This window comes from Bombina bombina, chromosome 2 (assembly GCF_027579735.1).
Source record: "Bombina bombina isolate aBomBom1 chromosome 2, aBomBom1.pri, whole genome shotgun sequence".
Taxonomy (NCBI): Eukaryota; Metazoa; Chordata; class Amphibia; order Anura; family Bombinatoridae; genus Bombina; species Bombina bombina.
The window spans coordinates 61,088,286-61,105,095 of NC_069500.1; the positions used below are offsets into that span (position 1 = coordinate 61,088,286).

At 37.6% G+C, this 16,810-nt stretch overlaps 1 protein-coding gene across 1 annotated transcript in view; it reads right to left on the reverse strand.

Annotated features, from left to right (window-relative positions):
• The window catches only part of LOXHD1 (lipoxygenase homology PLAT domains 1), a 666,378-nt gene that overhangs the window by 183,578 nt on the left and 465,990 nt on the right, over nt 1-16,810 (reverse strand). The window contains exon 29 of the mRNA XM_053701077.1: nt 9,908-10,012. Within this exon, the coding sequence (XP_053557052.1) occupies nt 9,908-10,012 (105 nt within the window). The remainder of the gene's footprint in view (nt 1-9,907; nt 10,013-16,810) is intronic.

A 16,810-nucleotide genomic window follows, 5' to 3' on the forward strand; every position in this document is an offset into this window, starting at 1 on the left:
GGGATAGGGTCCCCAAGTTGTAAATCCACCTGGACTCTTTTTGCAACAATAGATTGGCTCTATCACCACCCCTACTGAGTTTAGGTACGTGATCAATGATCACATACCTCAAATCACTAACAGTATGGCCACTCATTGCAAAATGCCTGGCAACAGGCTGCTCAGATTCTTTCTCTCAAATTGCCAATCTAATGGCAGAGCGATGGTTGGCCATACGTATGCGGAGGGTGTCTAGTCTTACCCACATAAAATAGGCCACATGGGCAATGTAAGAGATAGATAATATACTCAGTGGTACACGTTACTCTATATTTAATTGTGTACTTTCTGTTAGTATGGGGATGTGTAAATGCCAGGCACCTATAACAGCCCACTTTTGATGATTGAAGCCAAGTAGTCTTTTTATAACTGTCCACTGGATCCACTTGGCTTCAATCATCAAAAGTGGGCTGTTATAGGTGCCTGGGTTGCACTACGTGTAATGGCATGAGTAATACCAAGGCATTTACACATCCCCATACTAACAGAAAGTACACAATTAAATATAGAGTAACGTGTACCACTGAGTATATTATCTATCTCTTACATTGCCCATGTGGCCTATTTTATGTGGGTAAGACGGTAGACACCCTCCGCAAACGTATGGCCAACCATCGCTCTGCCATTAGATTGGCAATTCGAGAGAAAGAATCTGAGCAGCCTGTTGCCAGGCATTTTGCAATGAGTGGCCATACTGTTAGTGATTTGAGGTATGTGATCATTGATCACGTACCTAAACTCAGTAGGGGTGGTGATAGAGCCAATCTATTGTTGCAAAAAGAGTCCAGGTGGATTTACAACTTGGGGACCCTATCCCCCAAGGGGTTAAATACACAATTGGATTGGCATTGTTTCTTGTAAGAAGACCTAGTTATAATCATGTCTCTGGCTTATAAGCCAAGGTTATAGATAAAGTTTTAGTGACACTTTACTATTGTCTTAGCCCTAATACAGTACCACATTAAAGGTTTATTGCTTAAGGGAATTGCTATATATGGGGAGTTTGCTATAGAACTGTCACAATTAGCTACATCAATAGCTCATATATGATTCTACTAGGCTATTAAGCATTGCTATTATACACATTTATGATTTGAGGTTACGTTGGGTTGTATGCCATTACAACGGTTGCCTTGACAACCGGGTACATGTTTACATGGTGGCGTATATTAATAACACTAACAGTTAGCCACACAGAGATTACTAAATACTCCTATAGTATGATAAACAATATAAGTATCTATATGGCAGGTATTTGCTGTGTCTTATAAAATCTTTTTTTCAATTTCAGAGCTGTATATCCGGGTTGCTATGGCAACCGGCGGACCTGTGCACTGAGTTCTGCAGGACGCCGGCGGCACTTCCGGTAGTACGTGGTGATGGTGGAGGGTAATGTATAAATGTTTGCTGCTTATTTGAGTTGTTGTAATGGTCTGAGGACGGGGTAAACCACCCCGAAACGTCACGTTGTTTAAATAAATTTTATTACTTGTTTAAGACCCGGAGAGTGCGCTCCTATTTTTTGGAATTTGTATGCAATTTGATTGAATGCACCCCGGGCAGCTTTAAACGTAAAAAGTGCGTGCAGTGCCCTATGGACATTATATATATATATATATATATATATATATATATATATATATATATATATATGTCTAAATATGGTATATGTGTATATATATATATATATATATATGTCTAAATATGTAATATGTGTATATGTATATATGTCTAAATATGTAATATGTGTATATATATATATATATATATATATATATATATATGTCTAAATATGGTATATGTGTATATATATATATGTCTAAATATGGTATATGTGTATATATATATATATATATATATGTCTAAATATGTAATATGTGTATATATATATATGTCTAAATATGGTATATGTGTATATATATATATATATATATATATATATATATGTCTAAATATGTAATATATATATATATATATATATATATATATATATATATGTCTAAATATGGTATATGTGTATATATATATATATATATGTCTAAATATGGTATATGTGTATATATATATATATATATGTCTAAATATGGTATATGTTTATATATATATGTCTAAATATGTAATATGTGTATATGTATATACAGGGAGTGCAGAATTATTAGGCAAATGAGTATTTTGACCACATCATCCTCTTTATGCATGTTGTCTTACTCCAAGCTGTATAGGCTCGAAAGCCTACTACCAATTAAGCATATTAAGTGATGTGCATCTCTGTAATGAGAAGGGGTGTGGTCTAATGACATCAACACCCTATATCAGGTGTGCATAATTATTAGGCAACTTCCTTTCCTTTGGCAAAATGGGTCAAAAGAAGGACTTGACAGGCTCAGAAAAGTAAAAAATAGTGAGATATCTTGCAGAGGGATGCAGCACTCTTAAAATTGCAAAGCTTCTGAAGCGTGATCATCGAACAATCAAGCGTGTCATTCAAAATAGTCAACAGGGTCGCAAGAAGCGTGTGGAAAAACCAAGGCGCAAAATAACTGCCCATGAACTGAGAAAAGTCAAGCGTGCAGCTGCCAAGATGCCACTTGCCACCAGTTTGGCCATATTTCAGAGCTGCAACATCACTGGAGTGCCCAAAAGCACAAGGTGTGCAATACTCAGAGACATGGCCAAGGTAAGAAAGGCTGAAAGACGACCACCACTGAACAAGACATACAAGCTGAAACGTCAAGACTGGGCCAAGAAATATCTCAAGACTGATTTTTCTAAGGTTTTATGGACTGATGAAATGAGAGTGAGTCTTGATGGGCCAGATGGATGGGCCCGTGGCTGGATTGGTAAAGGGCAGAGAGCTTCAGTCCGACTCAGACGCCAGCAAGGTGGAGGTGGAGTACTGGCTTGGGCTGGTATCATCAAAGATGAGCTTGTGGGGCCTTTTCGGGTTGAGGATGGAGTCAAGCTCAACTCCCAGTCCTACTGCCAGTTTCTGGAAGACACCTTCTTCAAGCAGTGGTACAGGAAGAAGTCTGCATCCTTCAAGAAAAACATGATTTTCATGCAGGACAATGCTCCATCACACGCGTCCAAGTACTCCACAGCGTGGCTGGCAAGAAAGGGTATAAAAGAAGAAAATCTAATGACATGGCCTCCTTGTTCACCTGATCTGAACCCCATTAAGAACCTGTGGTCCATCATCAAATGTGAGATTTACAAGGAGGGAAAACAGTACACCTCTCTGAACAGTGTCTGGGAGGCTGTGGTTGCTGCTGCACGCAATGTTGATGGTGAACAGATCAAAACACTGACAGAATCCATGGATGGCAGGCTTTTGAGTGTCCTTGCAAAGAAAGGTGGCTATATTGGTCACTGATTTGTTTTTGTTTTGTTTTTGAATGTCAGAAATGTATATTTGTGAATGTTGAGATGTTATATTGGTTTCGCTGGTAAAAATAAATAATTGAAATGGGTATATATTTGTTTTTTGTTAAGTTGCCTAATAATTATGCACAGTAATAGTCACCTGCACACACAGATATCCCCCTAAAATAGCTAAAACTAAAAACAAACTAAAAACTACTTCCAAAAATATTCAGCTTTGATATTAATGAGTTTTTTGGGTTCATTGAGAACATGGTTGTTCAATAATAAAATTAATCCTCAAAAATACAACTTGCCTAATAATTCTGCACTCCCTGTATATATATATATATATATATATATATATATATATATATATATATATATACACACATATGTATTTATATGTGTATATATGCACACTAATGCTTCTAGCAAAGTTAATGCGTGAGCAGGAGCACTAATTTGCTCTCCACTTGTAATCCCTTAATAACTTAATGTAGCCCTTAAAAAGCTAAACATACCTTGCTGGCTCCATCTGAATGATGAAAGAAAAATGTTGGGTTTCATGTCCCTTTAAGTAAAGGGTCATTGCGATCATTTTGACTTATTTATGCTTGAATTAAATATTCACTGCATTGCAAAAGATCTGCATGTAAACAAATGTTTTAAAATAATTGAAACCTGACATTTTGTTAAAAAAAAATGTGCACTGTTTTGCAGGCATGTGGCACACTCCTAGAAAGGCCCATTGAATGTTATTTGTCTTACTTCCTTTACTGTGGTCAAATTAGAACAAGTGTAAGTAAACTTTTTTTTTTTTTTGCACATAGCAACCAATCACTGTGTAGCATGGAATGTACTCCAGCCTCTCTAGGGGATGTGGAAAATCTACAATGCCCAGATTTAAATTACATGCAACATAAATAATGAAACTGCAGTGCAAAGCTTTTTGCTGCACCTCACTGACGAGGCCCATAGGAGGCCGAATCGATCGTCTGCGGTTGTTGTCATGTTCCTTGTTCAGAGGAGAACTGCCTGTTATTTCAGGGCTGGACTGACCTTACTTGGCGGGATCAGACTGATATACTTCAGGAAAGTTTTCCACTGTGAAAAGCACAACTGGTCTAAAAGAGGCTGCTTCCAGGTGGTAAATCGCCATAGAACTAGCTGATGAGCTGTTGTTCGTTCCTGGTAGAGCGCTTCTCTCTTTGTATGCATATTAATATGACCCTGGGGAAGTCTCCCTATGGGTGATGGGGGAAACCAGACGTGGCCAGTGTGCTTAGAGGAATGTGGCTGCACCTCACTGACGAGGCCCATAGGAAGCCAGAAAAAAAAAAGCCGGACAAATAGCTCAGCATACTAAGGCACTGTGGTTGAGCTCTGCAGCAACCCAAGGGTTGCAGATTCGATCCCCGGCGAGGTCCACTCAGCCTTTCATCCTTCCGAGGTCAATAAAATGAGAAGCGCCTTGAGACCCTTACGGGTGATTAGCCGCGCTTTACAAGTACCAAACACATACATACATACAATACATACATACATACAATACATACATACAAGACATACAATACATACATACATACAATACATACATACAATACATACAATACAATACAAGGGACACTCAAGTCACAATAAAACTTTCATGATTCAGATATTGCACGTATTTTTAAACAACTTTTGAATTTACTTCCGTTAACAAAATGTGCACAGTTTTTTTATATATACACTTTTGGAGTCACCAGATCCTACTGAGCATGTGCAAGAATTCACATAAAATATGTATATGCATTTGTGATTGGCTTATGGCTGTCACATGGTACAGGGGGAGTGGAAATAGACATAACTGAAATTTGTCAGAAAAAAATCTACTACTCATTTGAAGTTCAGACTAAGTTCTATTTAATTGTCTTTTTATTATGTGTTTGTTTATTATGCAAACCTCCTGTATTTAATGGTCCTTTAAAATGTTTTGCTCGATCTGAATCATGGAAGAAAACAATTGAGATTTATGTCCCTCTAATCTGACCATAAAATGTTTAAACAAGTTTCCAATAGACTTATATTATAAAATTTGCTTCATTCTCTTAGTATCTTTTGCTGAACAAGTAGCAATGCACTACTGGGAATGTGGGTGAGACAATGACAAAGGGCATGTGCAGCTACCAATAACCAGCTAGCTCCCAGTAAGGCATTGCTGCTCCTGATCTTACTAACGCATACTTTTCAAAAAAGAATACCAAGTAAACTGGAAAGTGTTTTAAAATTGCATGGCCTATCTGAATCACAAAAGTTTATTTTTTAAAGATGAAGGAATAACAGTAGAGTCCCCCATGGATCAGTACTGGGCCCTGTTCTTTTTAATATTTTTATTAATGTCTTGGAGCAAGGATTAAATAGCGACATCTCTATTTTTGCAGATGATACAAAGTTATGTAAGGTCATTAGGTCAGAGCAGGATGAACTTGCGTTACAAGGAGATCTGCAAAAATTAGAATAACGGGCAGGTAAATGGAAAATGAGATTTAATAAGGGAAAATGCAAGGTTCTACATTTTGGAAGTAAAAATAAGCAAGCAATGTATTATTTAAATGGGACTAGATTTAGCCAAACAGAGGAGGAAAGGGATTTGGGAGTACTTATAGATAACAAGCTGGGGTGGGTGCACAATGCAGGGCAGCGGCTACAAAGGTTAATAAGATACTAACGTATTAAAAGAGGCATTGATTCAAGGGAGGAAAGCATAATTATGTCACTATATAAATCCCTGGTAAGACCTCACTTTCAGTATGGAGTGCAGTTCTGGGGACAAATCTCTAAAAAGGACATTGCAGACCTAGAAAAAGTTCAGAGAAGGGCCACAAAACTGAATGGAGACTTTAAGCTATGAGGAAAGTTTAGCCAAAATGGGTCTGTATTATCTAGAAAAAAGGCGCTTGAGAGGTGACATCATTACTTGATATAAATATATTCAAGGCCCATATACAGAGATGGCGGAAGCTATGTTTATTCCAAGGAAATTGTTAGTGAGAAGAGGTGACAATTTAAGGCTAGAGGAAAGGAGATATGGGGGTAGATTTACTAATAGTCGAGTGGTCGATTCGCTGTAGCGAATCATGTCTGCTCGACCTCGCTAAATGCTTAACATTACACAAGCATTTCTAGTGAAATGCCGCCCCCTGCTCACAGGCAGCCAATTGGTCACTAGCAGGGGCTGTGAATCATCCTGATCAGATCGGGATGATTTCAATCCGCCACCTAAAAGGTGGCGAACAAGTTAAGTTCACTTTAGCATCAGGCGAGCCTAAAAGGATGGGGCTTCGAAGCAGCATCCGCTGCTTAATAAATGGAGCCAATAACTTCCAGCAACGTAAACATTGTGGAACTCATTACCTGAGGAGGTAGTAAATGACAATACCTTAGATACATTTAAAAATGGTTTAGATACATTACTAGCTAGAAACAGAATTCAGGGATATGACTGCTTGCGTTAAATGGGTCACCTTTTTAATGGGATTCATGTAAGCTCAATAGGAGCTTTTATTGGAAGTACATTAAGATTTATATAGGTTGAACTCGATGGACTTCTGTCTTTTTTCAACCTCATCTATTATGTTACTATGTTACAAATAGGAACAACATAAATTGTGAGGAGGAATCAAATTGGCAATTTATAAATACATCTGCATTTATTTATGTAGATTTGAAACTAATAATTTTGTTAATTGTATAATTTGCTTATTGTTGGTTGGTAATTTAAACTTATGCCAAACAAATTAAAGGGACACTAAACCCAAAAGATTTCTTTCATGATTCAGATAGAGAATAGAATTTTAAAAAAACATTGCAATTTACTTCCATTATCTAATTTGCTTCATTCTTTAGATATTCTTTTCTGAAGAAATAGAAATGCACATGGGTGAGCCAATCAAATGAGGCATCTATGTGCAGCCACCAATTAGCAGCTACAAAGTCTATCTAGATATGCTTTTAAGCAAAGGATATGAAGAGAATGAAGCAAAATAGATAATAGAAGTAAATTAGAAAGCTGTTTAAAATTGCGTGCTTTATCTGAATCATCAAAGAAAAAATTTGGGTTTCATGTCCCTTTAAAGTTTGTTAGACTTACAAATAGAGGAAAACACAGACTAAAAACCACCAGGTGATTCAACCACCTCGTGTAGGATTCCAATCTCTGCCATACTACTATAAGGTCTGTATATAGAAAAATTAGTCTATATATAAAAAAATTGTAATTAAAGGTACATTTTAATCATAATTAAAATGCTGTCTCTGGACACAGCTGTCTCTCTGAGCGGTCACAGTCTCTAGTGATAGGGGCACAGAGCATGTGGTGAAACACAGTAAAAGTTATTGCTAAAACATTAAAGTGATTGGTAAACTTTACAGGTTTTAGAATCAGTTTCGGAATCTAACCAATATATTAAATGGACTTTTATTTATCACTTCTAAGTAAGATTCGCTGTAACTTACTTTGTAATCTAACTGTGACATTCTAATAGCCTCAAAACGTCACCTCACAAAAAAAAAAATAGTTTTGAAGTAGGTGGCTGGAGTGTGAGGCAATAGAATGGCACGGCTTGATGAAAGAGTTACAGAGCATCTTCATTAGAAGTGATTAATTAAAGTCCATCTAAAATATTGCTTAAATTCTGGACCTGATTCTAAAACCTTTTAAAGTTACCTTCACTTTAACTACTAGAATTACTAGAGGGATTATTGGTAAAACATGTATATTGCAAAAATAATGTGCTTCCCAATTTTATTTTTACTATAGTTTATCAGATATTTTAGCCAAAATAGCATAGGCCGCATATTCAGCTGTGAGCTTTCAAATTATTATTGCATGTCCATGCTTAGGGGCCGAATGATCAAACTTCGAATGGAGCTTGATGCTCCTGTTTCTGCGCAAGCCTTCAGGTCTAAAGACCACTGCTCCATAACTTGTCCGCCTGCTCTGAGGCTGCGGACATCAATCCGCCCTATCCTATACGATCAGCCTGATTGACACCCGTGAATATGTAGGTGCGGCATTGCACAAGCAGTTCACAATGCTGTTTGCTGTCAGCATTTATCCATGTGCGGTGGACATGATACGCTACATCGTATCATGTCCGCTCGCACTTTCATAAATCGGCCCCATTGAGTCACATAAAAATAGGCACTGTACAACTATATATATTTTTTCAGAACTCATAAATCCCATTGATTTCTTTTTTGTTATCAATTTGTAACTGTGTCTCACCCCAATCCATAATCTTATATTTGGAGAGGAACACCGTCTATGTTAGCTCTTTATACTACCTATCTTAAAAGACCATTACATACATTAGAATTTGATAAGGGACAAGTGCATGCTAAAAACACAATGCAATAGCACTTAGTTTGAATTTCAAATAAGTAGAAGCTTATTTGTCAAGTTTCAAATTTAAAGGGACAGTCTACTCCAGATTTTATTATCCTTTATTATCCATTCCCCAGTTTTGCATAACCAACACGGTTATCTTAATATACGTTTTACCTCTGTGATTACCTTGTAGCTAAGTCTCTGCATACTGTCCCCTTATTTCAGTTCTTTTGACAGACTTACATTTAGCCAATCATTGCTGACCCATAAATAACTCCACAGGAGTGAGCACAGTTATCTATATAGCACACATGAACTAGTGCTGTCTAGCTGTGAAAAAAAAATCAAAATACACTGAGATAAGAGGCAGCCTTCAAGGGCTTAGAAATTAGCATATGAGCCTACCTTGGTTTAGCTTTCAACAAAGAATATCAAGAGAACAAAGCAAATTTGATGATAAAAGTAAATTGGAAAGTTGTTTAAAATCACATGTCCTATCTGAATCATAAACATTTAATTTTGACTAGACTGTCCCTTTAATTCCACTCTCCCATGACCTGTATCACGTGACAGATAACACAAAATCACTTGTCTTCTGTGCAGTTCTCTACATGATCAGTAGGAGCTGGTGCCTCAGAAAGTGTGTATACAAAAAGGTTGCTCACATTTTGATAATGGAAATAAATGGTAAATAGTTTTTTTGTGTGCTGTATCTGAATCATGAAACTTTAATTTTGACTTGAGTGTCCCTTAAAAGAACTTTGCTCTTGTCCAATATCTATTAATCTCTATTCTTTTTTGTATACACTCTATAAAACCTTAGATAACCTGCTGTATTCTTTTCTTTTCTACTTGTTCACTAGGAACTAATTTAGTTGCCATTCTTTTTTAAATGTTTTCCTTTTTACCTATTTACTTTGTATAATTTCTCAGTGACAATTTCTCGCTTGATACATGTTGCAAAAATCAATAAAAAAAATGTAAATAAAAACAAAATAATATGGCAGCTTAATTGTCTGTTTTATTAACATATTTTTGTTTTATTAAAAAAAAAGTATTTTTTTCCCATTCATTTTTCTGTCTATTATTTCTAAAATAATCACAAGTCTGTGGTTAATGTTGGCTACTACTTACCGGTATCATCTTTCTCGCCATAGAGAATGATGAATACGTTGGCGTCTGTCCCAGAATGCTTTTTCTCCCCTGTCTTGACTTTAACTGTATACGTCGTTGATTTGGCTGCCAAACAAAAACACATGCATGGTAAATGCTTTAGTCAGTCAATTGATAAGTTTATTTAACACAGAGAAGAGAATGAACCTGTGCAAATTCTGCAGTTCAGCAAAAAAAAGAAAGCAGTAAAAATAGAAATGTTAACATTTTTATAACTTTTTGTATTTATTAGGTTTAAGATTTAGTATTATCTAATTCACACCTAGATTACGAGTTTTGCGCTAAACAGGGTGTGAAACCAACGCCAAAAATATTGCGTTATTGCACTCTCGATAGCACTGCCATTACGAGTTACTGAAAAGCCTCCGTGTGCTGTCTGCTATGGTGCATTAAGCTCCATACCGCACAAAAGCCAAGGGCTGAGTTTACGCGCTCGTGCACGCTTTCCCCCACAGACATCATTAGGGAGAGAGTGTTAGAAAAAAAAAACACCAGCAATCTCCTGCGAATGAAGATCGCCGTAACGCAACCCCATTGATGTCTATGGGAAAAAGAAAGTTACGTTTAAACCTCACACCCTAACATAAAGCTCTAGTCTAAACACCCCTAGCCTGCCGCTCCCTAACATTGCAGACACTAAAGAAAGTTATTAACCCCTAATTGATTTAACCCCTGATTTGAACAACTAATAGGATTTCAGTAGCTCTAATCCTATTGGCTGTTTTGAATTTGAATAATCAAATCAACCAATAGGAATGCAAGGTACACCATTTTTAAACGGCTACCTTGCATTCAGTTTCAGTGTACGACGGTGACAGCAAGAAGAGGACGCTCTGCCCCGTGCCGCCGGGATGAAGATAGAAGACGTCTCCAAGATGGATGAAGGTGTCGCCGCCTGGATGAAGACTTCTTGCCCCTGGATGAAGATGGATGTACGGACTTCAGGAACTGGGAGTAGATTTTATGGGGTTTGTGTTAGTTTCTTTTTCTTTTTTTGGGGTGTTTTTTTTTTTCTTAGATTAGGGCTTTGGGCAATTGTAAAAGAGCTGAATGCCCTTTTAAGGGCAGTTAAATAGCTGAATGCCCTTTTAAGGGCAATGCCCATACAAATGCCCCTTTAGGGGCAATGGGTAGCTTAGGATTTTTTAGAGTTAGGTTTTTTATTTTGGGGGGTTGGTTGGGTGGGGGGGTTTACTTAGTAATTTTCAAGGTAAAAGAGCTGTTTAATCTAGGGCAATGCCATAAGGCTATTGGTAGTTTATTGTAGGTTAGGGGGTGTTTTTATTTTGGGGGGGGCTTTTTTATTTTTATAGGGCTATTAGATTAGGTGTAATTGTTTTTATTTTTGATAATTTCATTTATTATTTTTTGTAAGCTTAGAGTTTTTTATTTTTCGTAATTTAGTGTTTATTATTTTTTGTAATTTTAGATTTTTTAAATTTTTTTCGTAGTTAAGTTTAAAAAAAAATTATTTAGATTTTTAATTGGTAGTATTTTTAATTTTATTAGAATAGTTATGTTAGGTGAATTTATATATATATTTAAACTTTTCTTTTTTTATTTCACAGGTAAGTTTTTATTATTTTAAAGATAGTTATATTGTAATTTTAAGTTAAAGTTAGGGGGGTGTTAGGTTTAGGGGTTAATAGTTTAATTGTTTTGCGATGTGGGGGGTGGTGGTCTAGGAGTTATTAGGTATAGTTTAGTAGTTACAATGTGGGCGGTTGGAGGTTTAGGGGTTAATACTTTATTATAATGTTGGCGATGTGGGGGGCGGTTTAGGGGTTATTAGGTTTATTTAGGTGTTGGCGATGTCAGATAGCAGCGGATTAGGGGTTAATAACTTTTATTAGTGTTGGCGATGTCGGGGAGCGGCGGTTTAGGGGTTAATAGGTTTCTATCATGTTGGCGATGTCGGGGAGCGGCGGTTTAGGGGTTAATAGGTTTCTATCGTGTTGGCGATGTCGGGGGCGGTGGATTAGGGGTCAATAGGTTTATTTAATAGTCGCAATGTGGGTGGGCAGCAGATTAGGGGTTAATAAGTTTAATATAGCGAAGGGAAGTGCTGCTACAGGAAGCATCCGCCGGGTAAGGGGAAAGGGGGTAGAGCGGACCACTCAAAGAAGGGGTGTGTGGAGCCAGCCAAACAAGCGGAGCACAGCCGCAAAAGCCAAGGAAAAAAGACAGGCGGCTACTGAGCTACAGAAAAGAGAGTTTATTCCAATAAAAAATATGGGTGAAAGCAAAAATAAGACACAGCAAACCAAAAAGAGGGAAACAGCAGTCTTACATGTTTCGCGCACACTTGCGCTTAATCATAGATGCTTAAGTTTAATATAGCCTTGCAAAAAATTGCCTTCTAAAAATACCTTTTAAAATTAACAACAAACATTTAACTCTGTTCTCGGTTATCTGTCTCAACTTGAATGGAGATCACATCAAGTACATGTCTAACTATTTCATAAGGTTTCGCACTGTGACATTAAATAAATCTTAGTAAATTAACTGTTCATTTAATAGCAAAGGATGGATATTCTTTGCTATTAATTTTAAATTGCTACCTTTCCTTTTTAAAATACGTTTCCCTTCCTGGTGGCTTTGACTACTGAAAATCCGCGTGATTGTTTCTGATTGGTTTAAGGTCCACTACAAAGGGAATTTGGTAAACTTTCTGGTTATCCTATGATTAAGTGCCAACAGCCACGAAATGCGTTAGGATTGTATTGTTTTGTCTCCCATGTGTTGGAGTGTGTTATTTTATATGGATCTACAATAAAGTTTGGGAATTTTTAATATATTTTTCCCGGAGTGCTGCCTTTTTTGATCATTGTTTGCGGCTTGCTCGGATGCTGGTGTGCACCATGCCATAATGCTTTGCAGGACATCACGTTCTGTGTCATAGCGCTACTGCCCCCAACAAACCGATCAAGAGGAGACTGTACCTGGACTTGGAGCAGCGTTGTGGGAAGTTAAGTTCAATATAGTGTTTGCGATGAGGGGGGTGGAAGTTTAGGGGTTAATAGGTAGTTTATGGGTGTTAGTGTACTTTGCAACATTTTAGTTATGAGTTTTGTGAAACATTTTTGTTTTGCAAAATCCATAGCTTCTGCTCTCAGAGGGCAGTATGGATCGTGTCGGTATAAGCTGTAATGCAAGCATTTTAGCTGGACCGCACAATCTGTAATACGGCGCTATGGAAAATTTAGCACTCAAGCATAATTTTTTTGAGTGCGGAATGCATGTTGCATTACAGGCTAAAATGCTTGCGGTATAGCTATACCGCCATGACTCGTAATATGTGTTCCTGGCCATTTCAGCGTATTGGCCAATTTTTTAGCGTTAAAAGCCGTACCGCAAAACTCGTAATCTAGCCGTCTGTCTGTAATTATATTGTGCAATATTTATGCTGGATATTCAGTGTAAGAGACAATCAAACAGATTATAATAGACATATAAATACCGTAATTTGCACCAACATAAGGAGCGGCTTGTGAAATGTATGTAAATCAATAAAGTCTGTATCAGGAATGCCCACTTATAATGAATTATTGGCACCTACTACTACAGAAGAACCAGGTGTCTATTTAAATACAAAAGGACTGTAGTTATAATCAGTTTACTAATAGAGCAGAGGTCAGCAACCAGTAGCATTGCTATAGTACTAATGTCAAGTTCAGCAATAGGAGTGACATCTAGTGGCATTGCTATAGTACTAACGTCAAGTTCAGCAATAGGAGTGACATCTACAGTAGTGGCATTTCTATAGTACTAACGTCAAGTTCAGCAATAGGAGTGACATCTAGTGGCATTGCTATAGTACTAACGTCAAGTTCAGCAATAGGAGTGACATGTAGTGGCATTGCTATAGTACTAACGTCAAGTTCAGCAATAGGAGTGACATCTAGTGGGCATTGCTATAGTACTAACGTCAAGTTCAGCAATAGGAGTGACATCTAGTGGCATTGCTATAGTACTAACGTCAAGTTCAGCAATAGGAGTGACATCTAGTGGCATTGCTATAGTACTAACGTCAAGTTCAGCAATAGGAGTGACATCTAGTGGCATTGCTATAGTACTAACGTCAAGTTCAGCAATAGGAGTGACATCTAGTGGCATTGCTATCGTACTAACGTCAAGTTCAGCAATAGGAGTGACATCTAGTGGCATTGCAATAGTACTAACATCAAGTTCAGCAATAGGAGTGACATCTAGTGGCATTGCTATCGTACTAACGTCAAGTTCAGCAATAGGAGTGACATCTAGTGGCATTGCTATAGTACTAACGTCAAGTTCAGCAATAGGAGTGACATCTAGTGGCATTGCTATAGTACTAACGTCAAGTTCAGCAATAGGAGTGACATCTAGTGGCATTGCTATAGTACTAACGTCAAGTTCAGCAATAGGAGTGACATCTAGTGGCATTGCTATAGTACTAACGTCAAGTTCAGCAATAGGAGTGCCATGTAGTGGCATTGCTATTGTACTAACGTCAAGTTCAGCAATAGGAGTGACATCTAGTGGCATTGCTATAGTACTAACGTCAAGTTCAGCAATAGGAGTGACATCTAGTGGCATTGTTATAGTACTAATGTCAAGTTCAGCAATAGGAGTGACATCTAGTGGCATTGCTATAGTACTAACGTCAAGTTCAGCAATAGGAGTGACATCTAGTGGGCACTGCTATAGTACTAACGTCAAGTTCAGCAATAGGAGTGACATCTAGTGGCATTGCTATAGTACTAACGTCAAGTTCAGCAATAGGAGTGACATCTAGTGGCATTGCTATAGTACTAACTTCAAGTTCAGCAATAGGAGTGACATCTAGTGGCATTGCTATAGTACTAACGTCAAGTTCAGCAATAGTAGTGACATCTAGTGGCATTGCTATCGTACTAACATCAAGTTCAGCAATAGGAGTGACATCTAGTGGCACTGCTATAGTACTAATGTCAAGTTCAGCATTAGGAGTGACATCTAGTGGCACTTGGAGTACTGCATTGAGAGGTGCCACAGATTTTGGTGCTTCACTTGACATATATCTGCCTGGTTGTGACAGCTAGTCCAGGTGATATGCACCTCCCCACTCCTCCTGTAAAGACTTTGGGGCCGAATTATCAAGGGCCAAATGGCCCCTGATCCCCTGTTTCCTTGTGAGGCTTCAGGCTCCCAGGAAACAGCAGTTAAGAAGCAACGTTCTTAAGATCGCTGTTCCTTAACTGGTCCTGCGCCTCTGAGCGGCGGACAACAATCAACCCAATCAGATACGATCGGGTTGATTGACACCCCCTGCTAGCGTCCGATTCGCCGTGAATCTGTAGGGGCGGCATTGCACAAGCATTTCACCAAAACTGTTTGTGCAATGTGAAATGCAGACAGCGTATGCTGTCGGCATTCAACAATGTCGGGTGGACATGATTCGCTACAGTGAATCATGTCCGCCATTTGGTAAATTGGCCCTTCAAGTGCAAGAGAACAGAACATGCACAGAGGAAAATGAAGCAGCAAATACCAGCAGTAAACACCTTGTAATTACAAGACATTTCTGTTGTGTTGCTATAGAATAACATACCAGCCAAGTCTTAACGTTTTTTATAAAAATTCACATCCCTGTTACTGGAATTTTTTCTCAATAGCTAAACTATACCCTCCATTTCATTTATTTGGAGTTTTACCTAAAGACAACACGGCTAGTCAATGGCAGACGGTTAGTATAAAATACTTTGCAGTAGTTATCTGATATAAACAATTAAGGGGTTAGCTTTGAGGAGTCAGCAGGTGCATTTCAAGTTCTCAGAATTAGAAATTGCTAAATTTTCAGAGCTAAATTACATGAAAAAGGGACAAAATAAAAAAGGTAAACACATCGCAAAGTTGTTGCACTCTGCATAAACATTTTATTCAAAAATCTCAAGGTGTTTAAACACTAAGGGCCAAACTACAAGTGGAGCGATAATTTATCGCACGGCTGTGCAATGCAAATGCGGGGTCACGTTCACATTGCACCTCACTTGTACAACTAGCGTTGATTTGCGTGCGCTTGTGTTACTACCTTGAGTGTAAATATCGCTTTTGCAAAAGCGATATTTTGCCCTTAACTTGTAATCTAGCCCTAAATAAAAGCTAGATAGAATGATGCATTCAAAGAAAAGATTAGTCTGAGGATAACACGAAGATGCATCTTTTAAAGTTTCATTAGTACAATATAATACAATGGGAGCTGCCATGTTGTAACGTAGGTTACTTTCTCTGCTGTGGCCAATTAGGGACAGATATAAATAGGTCACTAGAGTGTGCAGCCAATGGCTGTGGGAAATATAACAGTGTTCTGCACTTCCATTTCTAACAACAACTGAAAAGCTCACAACTTCAAAATGGCATTACAGCAAAAGGGGACAGAATAAATAATGGAAGTATATTGCAAATATTTTTTTTTTTTTTTTTAAAACAAGCTTTATTAAGTTTGACAAGAGATAAAAACAATAATGAGAACAATATGCATAATTTGTAAGTTCAACGTGCAATAATCCTGGTGACAACAAAGATGAACTAAAAGTAAATTTACAATTCCATATCACTGCGTTCACATCAGTCTTGGTACGTAAATTTCAGGATGAAGATAATAATCTTTGATCAATTCAGTTAGTCTCTTGTCAACATTTTACAATCTGTGTCTCTACGTAAATCTTGAGCTTGTTTTCTACGAGCTAAATGCTCGTGGTGTTTAATATACATTATAACCAGAATTAGTATGAACTTAGGTATTTGACATCAGATGCCTAAACAAAGATATATGTGTGACTTTTCAGCAAATTTGCTTCATAGTGCTGAAAGTTTCTTATAGTCTGATGTCTTTGCCCACAGGGG